The sequence below is a fragment of the Octopus bimaculoides genome, chromosome 4 (genome assembly GCF_001194135.2).
Source record: "Octopus bimaculoides isolate UCB-OBI-ISO-001 chromosome 4, ASM119413v2, whole genome shotgun sequence".
Classification (NCBI taxonomy): domain Eukaryota; kingdom Metazoa; phylum Mollusca; class Cephalopoda; order Octopoda; family Octopodidae; genus Octopus; species Octopus bimaculoides.
The window spans coordinates 25232961-25254100 of record NC_068984.1 but is presented as its reverse complement, the minus strand read 5'-3'; the positions used below and the strand labels follow the sequence as shown (position 1 = coordinate 25254100).

Here is a 21140-nt window from a genome sequence, read left to right as displayed (position 1 = left end):
CCCCCCCCGTCTTTCTGTCTGTTATGGACAATGGATGGTTTATATTGTTCTATTAGTAGTGCATGTTAAATGATAAAACAAACTTTGTAGTTACTGTAATTTTGTGCTGCTTCTGTGATAAGGAATTCAGTGATAGCTGCCATCTATCATTTTCCACACGAGAAAGTTAAATACAATGTTTTGATAAGTGCAATTTTAAAGCTAATTGCATTTACTGAGTCAATCTGGTGTTGTTTGTTTGTGCGTGCATGCACTCACACACACATTTATATAAACAGACACACTAATTTATCTGACAAGTCTATGTGTATATATAGGCTTGTCAGATAAATTTGTATATGAGGTTGTTGGATCTAATTTCCTCATCCTGCTCATATTATTCCTTATGTTGGGTATGTTTGACTGTTATATTATTATGTAAGGGCATACTACTTTAGCTTTTTGTTTTTATTACTGGCTTCTGAACATGGATTACTGTTACATAACAAGAACTGTATTTGTGTTGGAAAAAGATATCTGGGATAGAAGAATATTATTTGGAAATGCCATAAAATTGAAATAAATTTTAAGATAAAAAGCATGTTCCTAATGTTAATCTCTTAATCTTCTTCAAACTACTTTAAAGAAAAAACGATAAGGATTCATTGAATTAGAAATGTGAATTTAGTTTCTTGTTTAACCTCCACCATCTTTTGTAAGTTCCAAAAATTCAGAAACTAAATTTTAAGTATTGTATTTTTATTATCGATCTATAAATATTTTTATTTTAACTTTTTTTTTTTTTTCACTATGTTTTCTAATCTTGCAATATTAGAAGTACAGATCTAAAAAGTTAAGATTTATAAATACAAATATAAAAAGAAGAAAAAAAAACCCCTACTAAAATCAAGACAAAATAATGAATATAAGAGAGGTCATCATGACCTCCAATCAGTTGAATCCAAGCAAAAAATAAAAGGGCGAATAGAGAATTGATTTAGTGATAATTATAGCTTGTTGGTAAAGATTTAGCTTTGCTGACTGTTCTGATATAATTTTAGAACATAGAATTGGTTGTGTGTGTGTAATATTTAATAATTGAATAATAATCTATTTTAGCCTATAATCTAGCATAAAAGTGTTAAAGAAAGAGTTCTCTAACGATTATTTGACTGTACTAGGTGTTAAACTTAACCCATCTTTTTAGTTATAGTAGTTGTTCAACTGCTGGTGCTTTATTCTCTACTTGTGTACCTTGAAATTTTTCCTTGGGGGTATTTGTTTCATTTGTTTCAAAGAAACACTCCATATCATCATCATCATCTTACATTCATTTCCCATGCCGGCATGGATTGTGCAGTTCAACAGGCTCTCACAGATCAGAGAACCATATCTTCCTCCAGTATCTCAGTTGTGGCTTAGTTTCTATGGCTGGATGCCCTTCCTGTCACCAGCCACCTTATAAAGCATTTGGGGTGCAATTTTTTGTAGCACTAGCACTAGAGAGGTTGTCATGTCCTCAGCAATTTTAAAGAGTCCTCTCAAGCCCTGCATTGTATCTGCTTGATTCGCCAACTATTTTACTGGGTGTGTTAGGTACCACCAGCACTAGTGAGGTTGCTTCGTAATTCACAGAGCAAAAGAATGTTCGAGGTGTGGTGAGATGTTAAAGTATGCAGGGCAGAACAGATTTATTGTTATGAAAGGGTGGTTGTGTGAGAAGTTGCAATATGATAGGAATGTGCATGCATGCATATGTTTGTGTGGACATTTATAAACTACATTGAGCTACAGTTACAAATGGTGGAATCCTGGTTAGTGGCTGAGTTTCAACCTGTGACATTTGTTGATATTTCTTGCCAACACATTGTCTGCTGTCTCTGTACTTTAGAATTCCTCTAGAATAAAAAAGAAAAAAAAGGAGCTTTACTTGAAAAAAACAGGTAAGGGTTGGTGACAAGAACATATGTCTATAAAAATCCTGCCTAAGCCCCCTCCCCCATCTTCACGTCTCTTTAAGCTTGCTAGCATGGGAAAAGAGATGTTAAATGAAATAAACTAATGACTGTTTGTTTGTGCTCAAAAAAATCTACATTGAAATAATAGTTTTAGTTTATCTCCATTCAGAATTTAATGACATTAAGGATGATGATGATATCAATAACTGAAGCCTATCTCTTTATTATCATTTCATTTTAATCAGTCACGTACTGCTGGCTTAAATTTCTCTCCTCTTCCCGATGATTATGATTGTTCAAAGATTAAAGATACGAAAGATATTCAGATAAGGATTAATTATGCACTCAGTTTTCCTGATTGCTTGTCACAAATTAACTCTTTTAGCAGACTGCTGTAAATTTTTAGCTTGGTAGCCTCAAGTAGGAAGAATAGGGGTCACACTGCTATCAAGTACTTAGAATCTGGAGTTCTGATCAACAGCTCTGACCAACATGGGCCAATAGTTCAGTGCCATTCAATTGGCCATTGCATTACATATACAAATGTTAAAAAAAAATAAAACACTTTTTTTGTTTTAACATCTGTAACTAGCTTCCTTTATTCTTTGTATTCAATTTTAAAAAAGTAACCTGTTTAAACTCTAATCTTGTTGTTTTATTTTCTACTTCAGGGGACTTCTGAACGTCTGATGCAACATTTAATCGAGGAGGAAAATTCTTCAGTCGACCCTACCTACGTTGAAGACTTCCTTTTAACATATCGTACATTCCTCAGTAGTCCAACATTTCTGGCCAATAAGTTATTGTCTTGGTTCAACAATAATGAACTTGGAAAATCCAATCTCAAGATGAAGGTTATTTCTTGTTTATATATTTTAAATCTACTGTGTCTCTATGTTTTAATCCTTATAAGTTAAAACACTCAAATGAACAATAACCAAATACTGTATACTAGTGTTTTTAAAACGGTTTGTTTGAGTTTTCTACAAAATATTGTCAGGTCAAATCGAAAATTTCCTGGCACAGTAACAATTCTGCCAGCTCACTGCCTTCAGAGTTAGCTAATATTAATACTTGTTTTTATTCAGTCTTTTTAACATATACATAGTGGTTAGGCTGTTGCACTCACATTCACTAGATCGTGGGTTCGATTCCCTGACTGGGTGGCACGTTGTGTTCTTGAGCAAAATACTTCATTTCACATTGCTCCAATCCGTCTTTCGATCAGGAGGAAAGGTGGGCCCACTCACTTAGCCAGTGGGGTGGCATCATTTGCAGGCTGAAACAATGCAAAAGTGCATTGTTTAGCGATGTGTAGCAACATCTGATAGCCTGGTTGGTCACATGATGTGATCACGTGATCTCATACTTTTACAACATTAACCATAATAATGTATAATGCTTGTTACTAAAACATACTTCAAAGATTGTTCTGAATTTTACTAAATAAATTATGATTTTGTTAAAAATATATTTAAGAAACATTACTCATTGTATTTCATTAATAACCCATCTTGTCTCTTCACTTTTCCAGGTTGCCAGAGTGGTGTTATTGTGGGTGAACAATCATTTCAATGATTTTGAAATGGATGCAGTTATGTGTGAATTTTTGGAGCAATTTGAAAATTTATTGGTCCAAGAGGTAAATTTCATTCACTTTCATAAACAAAAGAAAGTGTATTTCTTCAATTAATCTCAATAGCACTAAAAGTTTTATCGATATTTAAACATCCTTCAAAAATGGTAAAATTCAATTCACTTACATATCTTGATTGATATCCTCTTTACGTCAATTTATTTTTAAGAGAGTTTAGAAAATCTATACAGAGTAATCATTATGAATATTACTGTCATGTACTGGAGAAGATTGGCAGAATTGTTAGAACATTGGATAAAATGCCTTGCAACAATTTTCTGATTCTTTATATTTTGAGTTCAAATCTCACCAAGATCAGTTTTGCCTTGCATCCATCCAAGTGCATGAATCCAACTCTCTCTTCCAAATTTCCAGCCTTGTACATCTACTAGAAACAAATGTTTTGACCACACAGCTGTAGCTCAGGCCAACAAGCAAGCCATTATGCATTTTCTAAAAATAGCAATCAAATCTCCCTCAACTTGGTCTTCAGAAAGAAAGAACACACAAAATAGCATAGTTACGATGTTTGAAGGATAAATAAGACAGAATGGTCATAAGAGGAACGCTTTTGATTATAGATATACTTGCTCATTCAGGTCTGGTTTTTCACAATATAACCTGATATTGTTCTGTGTTTGATCCAGATCTTTGCTGGTGCAATAGAGCTATGATTGAAGATAATTGATTGGTAACTTTGAATAGGTATCTATTCAGTACCTAGAAGGATTATAAAAATATAAGCCAAAAGGATTACCTTAATTGAAATTAAATTTGCCTTAACCCTTTCGTTACCAACCCGGCCAAAACTGGCTCTGGCTTCATAGTACAAATGTCTTGATTTCATAAGTTTTGCATTAAAATATACCACTAAGCCTTAGTTGCAATTTATGTTCCTAACACTAGCTTAATGATAATCAAATTATTTTACTAAATTCTTTGTTATATTTAAAATAATTGAAAGAAACACAGAGCATCTCAAAATAAATACAGTAACGAAAGGGTTAAGCACTTTTGATAATTTTTGATGATTGTGTAATATCTTTACTTTTATACCTTTCAGAAAATGAATAGTCAACTGCATCTTTTGGAGTTGGCATGTTCCAGCAAAGCACACCCAAGAACAGTAACTCTAACGCGAGCAACTAGAGAAGAGATTTTAAATTTTCTCATTATTGGTGGACTAGAAAGAGGTGCTGGAATCTTTGTAACACAGGTTGAGAAAGGATCAAAAGCCTACGATGCTGGTCTGAAAAGAGGGGACCAGGTATGATAGTATTATTTGTCTATGTACCCCTTACTTTTTAAATTTGATGCCCTTTATCTTTTATTTGTTACCGTGGTCAAGTTGGGACACTGCCTGGAAAGGTTTTTCATTGACCAAACTGATCTCAGTATTATTTTTTAAGTCTGATGCTTCTTCTGCAGGGCTTTCTTGTCAAAGCATTAAGTTACAGTGACATAATTAAACCAATACCGGCTGTTAAGTGGTGGTGGTGGGGACACGAACAGACACAGAGACATTTACATGCTTACACACACACACGTACACTGGGATTCTACACAGTTTCCATCTTTCAAATTCTCTCTGAATGAAATATTTTGGTTATAAATGAAATATTTCTGATGATGAGGATTTACAACTTGGTAATACTGTTTTGTTTGTTTACTTTTCGTTTCAGATTTTAGAAGTAAATGGTGTCAACTTTATTAATGTACCTCACAGTAAAGCACTTGAAATATTAAAAGGGGCCACTCATTTATCTATCACTGTAAAGTCAAATCTTTTGGGTAAGCCTTGTTTTAGTTTCCATTTCTATCATTATTTTGGCTGCATAGTTAATATCACTAAATATTAAAATTATTTCTACTATATTAAATCTTAAACAACAACCTATCTCCTCTTTATTCATGTGCCATTTGTTTTTAGTGTAGTTTAACCCTTTAGCATTTAAATCAGCCATATCTGGCCAAAATAATCAACCTGTTTTATTGTTGAAACTGGCCTGATCAAGCCTTTCACGTCTACCTTACAATGTCATCCTAAAAATAGACCATCACACCATCAAAATCTCAAAGCTATGAGATAATTCATGATTAATTCAAAATAATCTTATTAAATGAGCATTATATGTGACAGAGTAATCTGAATGCTAAAGGGTTAAAATATATTTTGCATTTTACTTAGGGTATATCTTGTGTTAAGATCATATTTTCCCTAACAGTATGTTCTTTTCTTCAATAATTCGTAAAATGTTTTCTATCATGAAGAAAATAGCAAAAAATTGACAATTTGTTTACATATATTATCATCATTACTATTGTAAATATCTTGGTTTAAATGTTAATTTTCCTGACTATTATCACAATATATCCTGTAACAATGTGATGGGAGAAATGTTGTTTTATGTTTGCTTTGCAAAGTAGAAAAATGTTAATGGAGAGATTTAGTTTTGTTGTGATGGCTGATGTAAGATGTGGACTCCTTGTCTTTGTTCCTTTACAACCTGCTAAAGAATAACAAATTGAACTGCCTGGCTAATTGCTGGATGATTGTGTTTATTTGTATTTGAAACGATGAGAAGAGGAGTTGTTTTATTTTTGGTTAACTAAATATGGACGAACATTTGTATAATGCTTTACATGATCATCATTTTACATCCACTTTCCATGCTAGCATGTGTTGGATGAGTCATCACAGCTTGAATAATTTCGTATTAGCCCATTGTACAGTATATATTGTGTCCATTCTCATAGAATCAACACTAAAACGGTTGATAAGTTCTCAGCAAAACAGGCATAAAGTGACCTCACAACCCTAAGTTATCTCTACTCATTTGCCAAACACTCTACCCTGTGTACTGGGTGCATTTTGGGGGACACTAGCACTAGAAGTTGAATAGCTCACCAATCACTCTAGAGAGGATGTTGCGTTTTATTTTATGGCACTTTACAGAAGTTAGGGCCCTTTTATTCAGAAAATATAGAGGGACTAAGTATATTTAAGACCTGTAAACCAGGAAGGAGAAAAGGACAGAGGGAGAGCAATAACAGTAAAATGGACAGAAATTGCAAGAGTGTAGGTGTAGAAATTACTTTGTATCCCAAGCAAATACATTTGCACAGTGACTGAGGAGAGGAATAGGAAAGAGAGTGATGGCAGCAGATAGACCCGAATGGGTGGGTGAAAGGAGCACGAGTATAATGGAATAGGCAGGATTATTTAGGAAGGAATTGAGAAGGATGATGAGAGTGATTGATAAAAGCAGAGGTGGACGAAGATAAGGGTAGGTGATGACTGATGCATGGCAAAAGAAATGGCCTGGAGGCGAATGAGCTATCACTGGCAGTACAGAAAGCGCAAAGTTAGTGTAATGGGTATAGAAAGTGTGATGCAATCTCTTATACATGTCCTAAGGATGTGAGAGTCTGATAGAGAGATGAGAATAATCCAATGCAATCCCTTATACTTTGGCCAAGTGGAGGTTGAGAGAGTCAGAGTGAATGAGGATGATGTGACATGCAGTTCTGTTCCGTTCATCCAAATTATATATGTTTGTTTACGTTTCAGAATTTAGAGAACTTCTAACTGAAAAGAAACGATCCAGTGGCATGAAAGATGAACCAATTAAATTGTATACAGATCACAAACAGAGGCTTTCAGCACCTGATTTAGAAGCATCTTTGGCTCCAGCCATTTCTTCTGTAAAAGAGAAGAAAAATGACAAGAAAGAAAGAGGTTTTATGACAATGACTTATAAGCCGAAGATCCGGAAGGCTTTGATGAAAATGAATTTCATCCCAAAGCTGAACAGGTTTGTGTAGCACTTTATCTTTGTGAGAAATATTATCTTTAAGAATCCTCATCTTATATGTATGCACATCTTTGTCTTTGAAGTAAAATCATTTGGTATGAAAGGTGAAATGTGACTGAAAAACCAGTTCACTACAAACCACATGATGAAAAAATGTATACAGAGAAGATGGAATTAACTAAGCTCCAAATTCCTCAGGTGTAGCGATATTAATAAGTTTTAGGACATCTCTATTAGAAGTCTAGCATATATACAGGATAAAACATATATACAATATACAGGGTAAAACTGCTCTACAAACTTGTTTCGATTAATAAAGAATAGTGTATACCTCGGCTGCACCACTTTAATTAGAAATTGTTACGAGATAATTGAGAATAAGTAAGATAATTTATTTTCTTATAAAATATTTTTAAAAAAAGCTGAAAATTTAAAGAATTATTCACCATTTAATTATATATAGGTAACTTAATTATTTCACCTCCGTATAAAGAAAATTGTTGAAATGTGTCAACAAATTGTGATTTTAAATTGTGTGCAGTTAAATTTTAAAATCCTCTTTCTTTCTGGCATGGGGTTGAATAGATCTACAATACAGTATCTCCACAGTATCATTGTTTATCGTTCGTTTAATGTCCGCTTTCCATGCTAGCATGGGTTGGACGATCTGACTGAGGACTGGTGAAACCGGATGGCAACACCAGGCTCCAATCTAATTTGGCAGAGTTTCTACAGCTGGATGCCCTTCCTAACGCCAACCACTCAGAGAGTGTAGTGGGTGCTTTTACGTGTCACCTGCACGAGGGCCAGTCAGGCAGTACTGGCAACGGCCACGCTCAAAATGGTGTCTTTTATGTGCCACCCGCACAAGAGCCAGTCCAGGGGCACTGGCAACGATCTCGCTCGAAAATCCTATGAAGGCCAGTCAGGCGGTACTGGCAACGACCATGCTCAAAATGGTGCATCCCATGTGCCACCCGGACAAGAGCCAGTCCAGGGGCACTGGCAACGATCTCTCTTTTTTGTATCTCTTTATCTCCGAAGTTCAAGAATTCATAGTATTCAGTCTAATTTTGATAACAGCTTCCCAATAACGTATACCTCACTGTCAACAATCCCTGACCCTTATACATTTATTTGTATTATGTTACTACAAGCATATCTGCCTGTACATGGTTTACTCTTATTGAAAAACATGTTTGGCACCCATCCATTTAAATAAATATTACAAATTAACCCTTTAACATTTAAACCAGCCATATGTGGCCAAAATATTCTTTGTTTCATGTTTGTTGTTCTTAAATTGAACAACCACTTCATTGGAATCTTGAAGCTATGAAATGATGCATGTTTAATTCAAAACAATGTGAATAAAAGGCATTACATTTGACAGAGTAATGAATGCTAAAGGGTTAAACGTTTTATATTTCACTCATTTCTCTTCCCTGACTTCAAAGTCTTTCAGTTATTTTAAAGTGAATGAAATACACAGCTCATATATACAAATTTGGAAATTGATATTCAGTTGATGACTGATTTTGATCTCATTGCTTTTCTTTCAGCAGTGATAACAGTATGAACCATTCAGATGAAAGCTTATATACAAAACCTTCTCGCAAGTCTTCCACGTCATCTTCTACGTCATCATCAACTGCTGGAATGTCTAGCCATCTGTCTATCAGCAACCCTGATTTATCAGTTTCTGGTTTAACAGATGATCCAAAGACAGACTTTCCGGACCATGTCCTTAAAATCTATCGCTCGGATCAATCCTTCAAATATCTTACAGTTTACCGGGTAAGTTTCACTCTTGATTCATATTTAGAATAATTTTTTTATTTAAAAATGACCTTTTTATTAATTTCAATTATAAAAAAAAAATGATTAATTAAATTCATTTATTTAACGATCTACAGGAAACTGATTCAAGAACTGTTGTGATGCTGGCATTGCAAGAGTTTGGGATTACTGACCCAAGTCGGTGAGTTTTTGTTTTCTTTTTCTTTTTTCCAACTAACTAAAGTAAAACAAGTTTGTTTGGTTTTGGTAACTTCAATAGTAACATTTGTGTGTGTGTGTGTGTGTGTGTGTGTGTTTTTTAAAGTCTTTGGTGTAAAAAATATTAATATAATTCAATTTAATTACTACTTACATGAACCTTGTTCATCTAAGTAGTAATTAAATTGAATTATATTAATATTTAGACTAACCTATGGATAGGGAGTAAACTCCAGAGGTATGTAGTTCTAAAGAAGGACTTGCCAAGTGTGTGTGGATAAAATAGGGAGGTACACAGGATTGTCAGGCAAGTTATGACTCAATCATAACTTGTTTGAAGATCTTCTGTACCCACAAGTAAAACACAGAGTAGCAACAGATAAAATATATCATTAATCTCAATGGTATATGTACGTTTTTTTTGGTAACTTTTAACACTAAATGGATATATATATGATATAATCAAGACCAATTATAAGTGATTTATTATATGCATATTTTCCCCTCTTTGATTAAAAACTGTTTGAATTGTTGAACAGTTTATTATGGACACATCATAAATTGTGAATTCAAATATAAATATGTTCTCCTTTGTTTTATACAGAAATTATTGCTTGTGTGAAGTAACAGTAACTCCTGAAGGGTTAACTAAACAGAAGAGGTTACCAGAACAATTACAAAATCTCCATGAAAAACTTGGACTTAACAGCAGGTAAATAATTTTAAACGCCTGTAATATTTTCTTAGTTAGCATTTTAGTGTATCTGTAACTTAAGGAAATAGAACAATAATTTACCTTACTATATATGTTGTTAAACAATTATTATTATTATTATTATTATTATTATTATTAAGAAGAAAAAAAAAGTTGGTGGTGGTGGTGAGCTGACAGAATTGTTAGCATTGCTGGATAGAAAGCTCAGCAATATTTCGCCCATTGCTATGTTCTGAGTTCAAATTCTGCTGAGGCTGTTTCGGGGGTCGAAAAAATAAGTACCAGTTGAGTACTGGGATTGATGTAATCAGCTGATCCCCTCCCTTCCAAATTCCAGGCCTTGTGCATATAGAAGAAAGGATTATCATTAAGGCGGAGAGCTGGAAGGATCTTTAGCATGCTGGGCAAAATGCTTAGTGGTATTTCGCCCATTGCTATGTTTTGAGTTCAAATTCCGCTGAGGTTGACTTTGCCTTTCATCCTTTCAGGGTTGATAAAATAAGTACGAGTTGAACACTGGGGTTGATGTAATTGACTCATCCCCTCCCCCAAAATGGCTGCCCTTGTGGCAAAAATTTGAAGCCATTATTATTGTTATTGAGGTGGTTAGCTAGTAGAATCATTAACAGGCTGGACAAAATGCTTAGCAACATTTCTTCTGGCTTTACTTTCTGAGTTCAAATTTCACCAAGGTCAACTTTGCCTTTGATAATTTTAGGGTCAATAAAATAAGTACCAGTCAACTACTGTGGTTGATATAATCAACTTCCCCCTCCCCTCAAAAACTGCTGGTCCTGTGTCGAAGTTTGAAACCAATATTATTATTATTATTAATATTAGGGTAGTGGATTGCTGGAATCATTAAAACATTGGAAAAGAGATGTTTTGCAGTATTTGTTCCAGCTCTCTACATTGCGAGTTCGAATTCCATTGGGGTCAACTTTGCCTTTCATCCTTTTGGAAGTTGATAATATAAAATACCACTTAAAGTACTGGGTTCAGTGGTATTGACTAACTCCCACTACCAAATTTTTGGTCTTATGCTTGTATTGAAACAATTATTATTTAGCACCATCATGTTACTGTAGTCTTCATCTTTTCATCTGCTTGTGTCATATTTGTGGTAAATAACCATCTTGTACTATCTCTTTACCTTCTAAATTACAGTTGAATCTTGTAGGTTCTTCAAAACAATACCATGTGCAAGGTGCTAGCCATGTCAACTAATCAATAGTACTTCTACTGATGATTTCCATTTTGTCATTCTTTTGTTTTCTAGATATTACTTGAAAGACAACATAAGTACAGGTACTTTGGTACCTGAAGAAATGATGGGCGAATTAATCAAAGAATCTCAGATTAGCCTGTTACAGCTAAATACCATGGAACTTGCTTCTCAATTGACCCTGTCTGACTTTGAAGTGTTCCGTGAGATTGAACCAACAGAATACATTGATGATATCTTTAAAATAAATTCTAAATTTGGCTGTCATAACATTAGAAGATTTGAAGAAGTAAGTGTCTTACATGATATTTCATTTTAAAGTATTGAAGATGCATTAACTTCATCATTGTTTAATGTCTACTTTACATTCTGAGTTCAAAAATAAAGCGAAAAAACATAGCTAATATTTTGTTTCGCTTTTCTTCAGCTTGCAAACCGGGAAATGTTTTGGGTGGTATCGGAAGTCTGCAGTGAAACCAATCCTGTTAAACGAATGAAAATATTAAAGCATTTCATCAAAATAGCGAGTAAGTTTTCTAAATTTATCATGAATGCAGAAAATTTATATTGCTCTCTTCTTGTCTCTCTTTTGTTATTGATGCTGGTAGAATCGTTAACACATCAGACAAAATACATCGTAGCATTTCTCCTGGTTCTTTATCCACTGAATTCAAATCGCACCAAGTTCAACTTGGCTCTTTCATCTTTTCAGAGCCTATAAAATACCAGTCAAATACTGGGAGTTGATGTAATCGATTTGTTCCCATCCCTCCTCTCAAAATTGCTGGCCTTGTGCCAAAATTAGAATTATTTCTTCTCTCTCTTCATTCTTTTTCATTTTCTTTTCATTCTCTCTCTCTCTCTCTCTCTCTCTCTCTCTCTCTCACTCAGCTGTTTGTCTGTGTCTTTATCTTATTTACAAATGCTTAATCATATTTCAGCTGAAGATTGTAATGTCAGCATCACAATTTGTGGTGGTAGTGGTTATGACAATCATAACCAGTAACAAGAGATTAAAATTTCTATTTATTTGTATTACACCTTATCATTCAAACAGTAAAACATGCACACACACATACACACATTCATATAAGCAGATATACATTTACAGTTATTTTCAAACTTATAGTTTCACTTTCATAAATGTACATTGAATCCTATGTAAACAGATCTGACAATGTACACATTTTCAGAATTACACAATTTTCAAATCTGTAATTACATTCACAAGACAGACTGCTGGATGATTGCATCTAATATTTTAAAATCTTAGTGTCATCTAACTATTATAGACTCATTGATTATTTGCTAAATTAAATGTCCTATTTTTTTGCAAGTAATTACCATTTCTAATTATTTTAGAAATTCAATCTATATTTCTAGTTTGTCTCTGTTAATTACATTTTTCTCTTTTCCAGAACATTGCAAAGATTGTAAAAACTTCAATTCTATGTATGCCATCATTGGGGGTCTTGGACATGGTGCAGTATCAAGACTTAGGAACACATGGGATAAACTACCCAATAAATATCAGAAGATGTTTCAGGTAAGAAAGTGGAGATATTTAACCCAAGATAATTTTCTTGCAAAATCAATATGGTTATATTAGATTTCAGTTCTTTTTTTCTTTTTAGAAACTAAATTACCATATTTGCCAGTGTATAAGACATGATTTTTTTTTTTAAATAAAAAAATATAAAATCCTTTTAAAATTGCTTTGTATCTAATGTGACTGTATTACTGGTGAGAGACTGAGTGTCATAGACTAGGGAGCTGGATAAGCATAAGTCTGCTAGGACCCTTAAAATATTTTGTGTTTGTAGAAGTATAACCAGTTTATTGTGCATAATTTTTTAACAACAAAATCTTGTACAGTCCCACAAGAGTCCTATGGACACTGGTTTAGCACCATTACTCCAGAACCACTAATCTACCGACAGTCTGTATACTCCCACTTTCCTTGCTACCCCACCTTCATCTAAACACAGTTGTTGCACCAATATCTCCAATTGCTCTTACTGTACTCTATTCTTCATCTAAACTCTTTTACCAATCCTTCCTCTTCATACATGCATTTTTATTGGAATCCTTCCTGCTCAAGTTTTCATCTCAACCACTAACTGCCAAGTATTCTGACTGAACATTGATAAGGAGTTGCCTTATTCACGATTTCATTCTCTGGTCAAGTAGCTAATTAGATGGCTGCAAATACTGCCACAACCAACATAGATGAGTGAATAAAGTTAAATAAATCTGATGTTTAAACATTGCAGGATCTTCAAGAGTTAATGAATCCTTCACGTAATATGGCCAAGTACAGAACCTTGATTAGTCCTGAAAATACACAACCCCCAATGGTGAGTAAATTGTTGAATATTGAAGTCCCAATATTGATTTTATTTTTATGCTTTCTATTTTCTTAATGTTTATTTCATCATGCAGTTCTTGCATGTTGCAAACTGCAACTAAAAGCACTAACATTTGTAAGCACATTTAACCATAAAAGACTGCCTCAAAAGCTCCCAATCAAGCATAGAAAGGCTATATAAAGATGATATATATGTGTGTGTTTGTGTGGTCTTTTACAAACTGAGAAACTATAGTAATTAGTTGAGGCTAGAATTTTGTGCCAAAGCAAATTCTTTAATTTGATATGTGCTTTTGTAACTCAGCCAGTATATCTCTGTGAGGCCCAACGCTCGAAAGGAACTTAGCCACTTTGTCTCTGTGAAGCCCAACACTGGAAAGGAACTCAGCCGTTTTGCCTCCGTGAGGCCCAACACTTGAAAGGAACTCGGCTACTTTGCCTCTGTGAAGCCCAACACTCGAAAGGAACTAGGCCACTTTGCCTCCGTAAGATCCAACACTTGAAAGGAACTCAACCACTTTGCCTCTGTGAGGCCCAATGCCCAATGCTCTTTATGTGCCACTAGCATGGGTGTCAGTTACGTGACACCAACATCAGCCATGACTATGATTTCACTTATATGCATATAAATGTAACTTAATGCAACAAAGTGTTCCCTGATGAATCCATTGTGGCTGAGCATCTAAATGTACTTGGAACATCTATTGCAAGGTTCCAAACAACCATAATGGTGAAATGCACATAGGAATTACAATATAAACTTGTTTATCCTTATTTCTAGTATATATATATATATATATATATATATATATATGAAATAAGGATATATATATGTTTGTAGTTACTTATATTCTTTATTCTTCTCTTTCAGTTGCCTTTCTTCCCCGTTATCAAGAAAGATCTGACATTTATTCACTTTGGCAATGATTCTATGGTAGATGGCTTAATCAATTTTGAGAAATTGCGTATGATTGCTAAAGAAATCCGCCATATATGTGACATGTGTTCTGCACGATATGTAAGTCTGAAATCTTTGCAAAAAGTTATTTTTTGGTCCTGGTTTTTCTCAAAACAGCTAGTCATTTTTGATTTCTAATCTTGGAATACATTAAGTCACATAACAGATGATTATCATTGCCTCTTTCTCATTTTTATTATAGTTTTTATTATTAAAAAAAAATTGGTAAAGCTTTGAGCTTGATACCTTACAGTATTATTTTATTTTGAGCACAATTTTTACAAGGTTCAGCTGTACCTTTTGTACTTGAAGAATTAATAAAATTACACTAATCAAGATCAAGTACCAGGGTTGATTTAATTGGCTATATTCCCCCCGCCCCCTCAACACCTGTAACCTGTGCCCATGCCACAAACCACTTACATGAAGGGCACATCAATGCTTTCCTATCTTTTTTTGTACATTTTGACAGTTACATATGTTTATTTTCAAACTTAATACATGCTTTGTTAGAAATCATGGTACAAGTATTTACCGGAATGTTCTTATATCTATTTTTATAAGGAGCCTATTGACCTCTATATATCATTTCAGTTGTATCAATTGCATAGTGGATGATGCATACATTTTTTGCCTGCCATGCACATAATATGGTCCTTACTATTTGACTGACATGATAAAATCTCAATTTCAAACACAATACACCACCACTGTCACACACAGTTGTAAATAAAACTTAACTTTAATATCTGGACACAAAATGTTCTCTGATGCCCAGTGCTCTCCTACCATCTTCTCTTTTTGTAGTATACAGTTGTTTGATCTTAGGTTTATCCATGTGATATGTGATGTTCTTTAAACAGAATACTGGTGTTACAGCCTATAAAGTCTGTTACAGTCCATACAGCAAAGCCATATGCTACAGGTCTGTTAAATTCTATTTGACAAAATATATGATATTGCAAATATGTTAATGATATTGACATGTCTCTGGTATTTAAATGAATTTTTAATGTTATCAATTTATCAATTATTATTTGGTGTTATTATTATCCAGGATGTAAGCAATATGTGTCTGAATGCACACACTGTCTATGGCAGTTCAACTATCTCAGGTGTTGCAACACTTAAAAGAACTAAAAACAGAAGAGGATCAGCAGTGCCGAATGCTAAAAAGATGTATGAGGAGGTAAGTCTTTTTCTTCCTGTTGAACTTGTTAACCCCTTTTATTAGCATAATTCTGTTGAAATGCACTGTCTTTAATTTTGAAAGCAAAGAATTTGTTTTTAAGCTAGTGTTTGCAACATAACATGAAATTTTGATGAGTAGTTGTAATTTAGATCACATTAAAACCTAGTTTGTTCCATAGAACTAGGGGTGATTTCAGTTAAATTGGTGCCAGAAGGATTAAATCTTTTTTGACCATTGTTTGTGGCAAATTTTTCTAAATCCCTTTTAATTAGAACTGCAATCCTTTTAGAAACTTGCCATGAGTCAAAATTTTCAGTTCTTTAACTATTGTACTCTACATTTAATGTATTTTTGATGACGATGAAGAAATGATTATTTTCTCTTTTTCTTATTTTCCAGGCTCAGATGATCAAACGTGTTAAGTCGTACTTGAATAAAATGCCAGTGATAACTGATGAAGACAAATTGCAGGAGTTGTCCCTTCAGTGTGAACCTCCTCGTAAGTGACTCTTGTCAAACTCCTTGTTTCCAACTCTTTTTTCCTGCTTACCCTTTGTACCATACTCATTACTGTGGGTCGTGTCAGGGTGTTTTAGCACTTGTCTAATCTACTGCAATCAGCATATTTCAGTCTGCTGGTCTTCAGGGAAAGATTAAAAATAAATATGTCTGCTCTTGATTAATTTTGACCTATTCCTCAAAGGGTCACCCCGGACTGATCCATATTAGTGTTTCCCCTTTTATATGGAAGAAGCACTGCCAGCTTGTGCAGTTGCTGACACAGGTGAGTACATAGTTTTTAATGATTCTGTAGATGTGTTGCACATAAGCTGTAGCCATAGAAATGTGGTACTTTCTCATGGATCATTGGTGCAAACAATAGCTCTGATTCACCAAGTCTCATCTCTCACACTGCATGCTTCAAAGCCTATATGTAACTTTGCATGCACAGTAGCACTTCAAACCAAGATGTTTGAATTTCTGTTAGTCAAATATGCTTCTGAGAGGATTTATTTTGTAAAATTCGCCATATATTAAAATTCTTATTCCAAAAGGAAATGCAGTTTCCAATAATTTTTACTTTATCAATTAAACTGATATGAAGGGTTTGATTGAGCTGTCAGACATATAATCATTACCTTGTAGGCTTAGGCATGGTTGTGTAGTGAAGAATTTAGCTTTGCAATCACATGGTCCCAAGTCTGATCTCATTGCATGGCACTTTGGACTAATGTCCATTACTGTAGCTTCTGATTGACCAATACCTTAAGAATGAAATTTAGTAGACAGAAACTGTGTGAAAGCCTGTCATATATATATATGTATGTATGTGTGTGTGTTTTTGTTAATAGCTTTTGTTATATGTTGGCAAACATTGGTGATGACCAGTGTTCTTCAAATATGCTCCACTAAGTTAACAAAGCTCTCTAGGCACTTGCACCATCAGAATTACAGTGAACCAGTAATAGACCGTTTAGAAACTTGGAACCAATGATGCTGCTTTTCACAAATTGCAATATAAAATAAGTTTGTATATCATTACTGAAATTCTCATTCACCACTTACCTACAAGGAAAGAAAAGAGGGAGAGAGACAGAGATAGATTGAATAAACAATTTGTGATTCACTTTATTCATGAGCGGTTTTCTTTCTGCCATCAAATACTATCATATTAAAAATAAATGAGATCTATTATCTTGAGATTTTTCATCATGATTTCTAATAATTTTAATTCTAAGTGTTTTAAATTGTTGGATTTCTCTGCCTATATTTCATGGTAATAGTTTAAGAATGGTGTGCTGCTATAAAATACTTGCTCTGTCACTTTCCATTCTATTTGAACCATCCTAAGGTGGGTAAACAAAATATACATGTTATGAAAGATAAGCATTTTTGTGAACTTAATTTGATCCTCTGAACTATGCTTTCAATCTATTTCAGAATGATGTGACATCATGACATATTAAATATTCATGATGAAAGCCACTTCTTCCTCTTTCTCTCTCCTTCCTTTCATTGTGTATGTTTACATTTAGATTTGGTCAACTATTTAACTATGCTAAATAGACAAAATGTTGGTTCGAGGTAAATCAAAAAAATTTTATAACTAATGATATATGGAGGTGCTTCTAATTTTGCCAGGGTCTCAACTAAATTTTTGGAGTCTTTACTAAAATGAAATGAAATATGTGAATGGATGGTAAATAACATTTTGGGAACGATTATGTTGATTCAAGTATTAACAAGCAGGCTATCAGTTACATGGTTATAGAGAAATGTCTTTCTTTCACTAAGGATGAATGAAATATTTATTTTTAATAAATAACATGATATATGCTTGTGTCTATACACATGCATACATATGTACTTGTTTATTTTCGAATTAGCTTTTACTGCAGTCACTCACCTTTTTTTCCCTCCATTTTTTTTCTTCCATTTATTACCTCAGTCTAGCTAGGTGTAAATCTTTGTAGTGTTGTCACTTACATTTAGGACAGATATTTCCTATTGTAAAATTGAAAAATTAGTAAATTCATTGATGGATGGGTCACCCTTATAAGTTCCAGCTTTGAGGTATCTAGTTACACAAGAAACTTAATAAAAATGATTAACTTTGAGTTTTAGAAAATGTTCCATAAATAACAAAAAACAGTTTGATTGTAGCAAATAAATTTAAAAAAAAAATTATTTGCTGTCATCAAACCCTTTTCTGTTTAGGGAACATTTTCTAAATTGAATAATTACATATAATTGAAAAGTTTTAAGGTTTCTTTATTAGAAAAGAAGATTCAAAATAATTTGATCCATCATATTGTGCAAAAGTGTTTCGTATTAGTAATACTTCTTAAATACTAGCACATAATGAATTTGACTTCATTACTTAGTTTATGTGTACATCTAGATTTCTTCTTCCCTTTTTATTCCTAATTCAATTATTCAAATTTTTGAAATAATTTTAAAATATGACTTACATATTTTCTCATTTAGTTACAGTTTTAACTCTTCTTCCAAATTCTAGAAAATTATAAAATTCGTACTAGTTATTTCTGTGAATATAAGCAGTATTTTTATTATCTATTTCAGCAACTCGTCGGAGAGACACTTCTCCTGCGCTCAACGTTGCTAACTCCAGTGGCGTTACAATAAATGCTAATGATGAAAAACGTTCATATCCTGTTGGTCCAAAGTTTGGTATGTTGTCCAGTTTAGAAATTTCTCTACATAATTTTATTTTCTTGCTTGCCTTCTGAAAATGATTTTTGCTTACATTTTCATATTTTATTTTTTTTTAATGTATTTTATTGTTGTCAATCATTCCTTTGCGCATATTCAAAAAATGCATTATCATAATTTGATATCAGATTTCTGTTTGCTAGCTTTCATATATTCAGATATTGTTTGTCATCATTGTTATTGAAAGAAAGAACAGCAACAATAATGCAGTCTTTCAGACACTGTATTACTGTACCAGTATGCTAACTTTATATTAGCTATACAAATTTTCTTATATGTGTATTTAGAGTTTATAATTATGTGTGTGAATGTGTGTGTATATGCACACACATAATTATAAACTTTAAATTTAATATTTCTTTAGTTGTATTTACATATGTCTTTAGCAATTTAGATATAATATTTCTTGTAGAAAGTTCAATGAAGAAAGGAATTATGCTATAATTTTATCACCCATTACTTTCGTAGAAACAAGAACAGTCACCAAATGAACTTAATTAAGAATCGATATAGGCAAGCATGTTATCATGCCACTTCTTTTTGAAATGTAATATGCTTTTGTATCTTGGATCTTAGAACTAATTAAATTGTTTTTGGAAATAAATTTTCAGATTTCTTGGGTCAGTAATCTTAATGAGCAGATTACTTCTTTATTGTGATCTCTTTTCCCTCCCATTTCGTTCAATATATTTTCTCTCCCAAGACTTCATTATAGATATTTTTTTCTTCATTATTAACTTTAGGTTTTGTTTAGGAAATTCTGCTACGTTTCTGTTCCTGACCTACTGAAAAAAATCCCTTTTTCATAGTGAGTTCTCTTTTACCAACATTTAAGTCAGTGTTATTTTTTTTCCATACACACGTGTTGAATTTTGCTATTCATCCTTCACAAAATTTCCTTCCTCTCTATCAATAGAATAAGCTTTTCTCACAATTTTTCCCATCTCAAATTTCAATCTTTCTCCTAATTTTATTTTATATCATTGGTGTAACACACCCTTGGCTGTTGGTTCATTTTGTCTCACCTTTAGACTACATATTATTCACTGCTATATCTTGTTCTGTAGGCTATTTCACTGGTCTCTGTTTTGTTTCCAGCATTTTCATATCCTCTAGAACCACCTCAATGTAGACGTAGGTCTGTTTTCACAGCTCTCCTAAATATTACATCTGCAGGTAGTCCATTTCTTTGATTGTTTTTTCTTCTGATTATTTTGTTGTTTTAAAACTCCTCCATCCAGGTGCTCATCTCATGCATCGCTGTTCCCCTGGGTCTCTAAGTGCTTTGCAATTTCTTCCTGGAATCTACCCTTTTATAAAGGATTCAAAAAGTGATAGCAGTAAGTGTTAATGTCAGCTTTGCTCTCTTACCTCCCCTTGAATTCTGCAGATTCATGGTTGCATCTTTATAGAGCAGTTTCTCCATCTAACAATAAGTGTGTTTTTCATTTGTTTGTTTTTTTTTCCCCCATCCAGGTGAGTATTTAATGCTGCTCTTTAATCAGCAATTTTCAACAAATCCCTGTTAGTTAGTTGTCTAGATGTTCTTCAAAGCATCATATTGTCTTTGCATCCTCTTTGAATTCCTAACTTACTAACCAAGATAGTTCTTTTTCCACTGTCTATATCACTAAACCATCCAACTTGATTGAATTTTGAAATTCAATTTTAAATAAAAATAATAAAAAAATGTTAAATATTCTGGATGAAATTTTGTCTTGTCAATGTTTTGAGAATCATGCTTTCTGAGAATTATGATCAGACAGTATTTGTTCTTCAACCTGAACTCACAAACTAAAACCTCATTGTGCAACATGTTTCTCCCTCTTTCATTAAACACATTCATTCTTCTTCTAAATTTCATTCTCTTTCTGTATACTTTTACTCAAATTTTTGGTTATGATATTTATTGACTGACTTTTGAATCCTGATGTTCTTTGTTAAAATATAGGAAATTATGTAGGATAGTAAAATAAACTCAAATTTTTTTAACTGAAAAAAATATAAATATGATAAAATCATCCATAAAGGGCATGATGTAGAAAGTGTACACACACATATA

General features: G+C 33.3%; 1 protein-coding gene across 23 annotated transcripts in view; it reads left to right on the top strand.

Annotated features, from left to right (window-relative positions):
• LOC106881120 (rap guanine nucleotide exchange factor 6) overlaps positions 1 to 21140 on the top strand; it is a 453933-nt gene that overhangs the window by 395160 nt on the left and 37633 nt on the right. For 17 of the 23 annotated variants that reach the window (XM_052966968.1, XM_052966973.1, XM_052966982.1 and 14 more), the window contains 17 exons: positions 2609 to 2791; positions 3472 to 3579; positions 4637 to 4840; positions 5256 to 5364; positions 7145 to 7388; positions 8951 to 9185; positions 9305 to 9369; positions 9991 to 10098; positions 11381 to 11615; positions 11754 to 11853; positions 12745 to 12872; positions 13600 to 13683; positions 14566 to 14712; positions 15710 to 15841; positions 16244 to 16343; positions 18929 to 19036; positions 20320 to 20418. In XM_052966968.1, the coding sequence (XP_052822928.1) occupies positions 2609 to 2791; positions 3472 to 3579; positions 4637 to 4840; positions 5256 to 5364; positions 7145 to 7388; positions 8951 to 9185; positions 9305 to 9369; positions 9991 to 10098; positions 11381 to 11615; positions 11754 to 11853; positions 12745 to 12872; positions 13600 to 13683; positions 14566 to 14712; positions 15710 to 15841; positions 16244 to 16343; positions 18929 to 19036; positions 20320 to 20418 (2389 nt within the window). Of the gene's footprint in view, positions 1 to 2608; positions 2792 to 3471; positions 3580 to 4636; positions 4841 to 5255; positions 5365 to 7144; positions 7389 to 8950; positions 9186 to 9304; positions 9370 to 9990; positions 10099 to 11380; positions 11616 to 11753; positions 11854 to 12744; positions 12873 to 13599; positions 13684 to 14565; positions 14713 to 15709; positions 15842 to 16243; positions 16344 to 18928; positions 19037 to 19821; positions 19848 to 20319; positions 20419 to 21140 lie in introns of those variants that run through there. The other 6 variants (XM_052966986.1, XM_052966985.1, XM_052966976.1 and 3 more) reach the window with 3 other exon arrangements.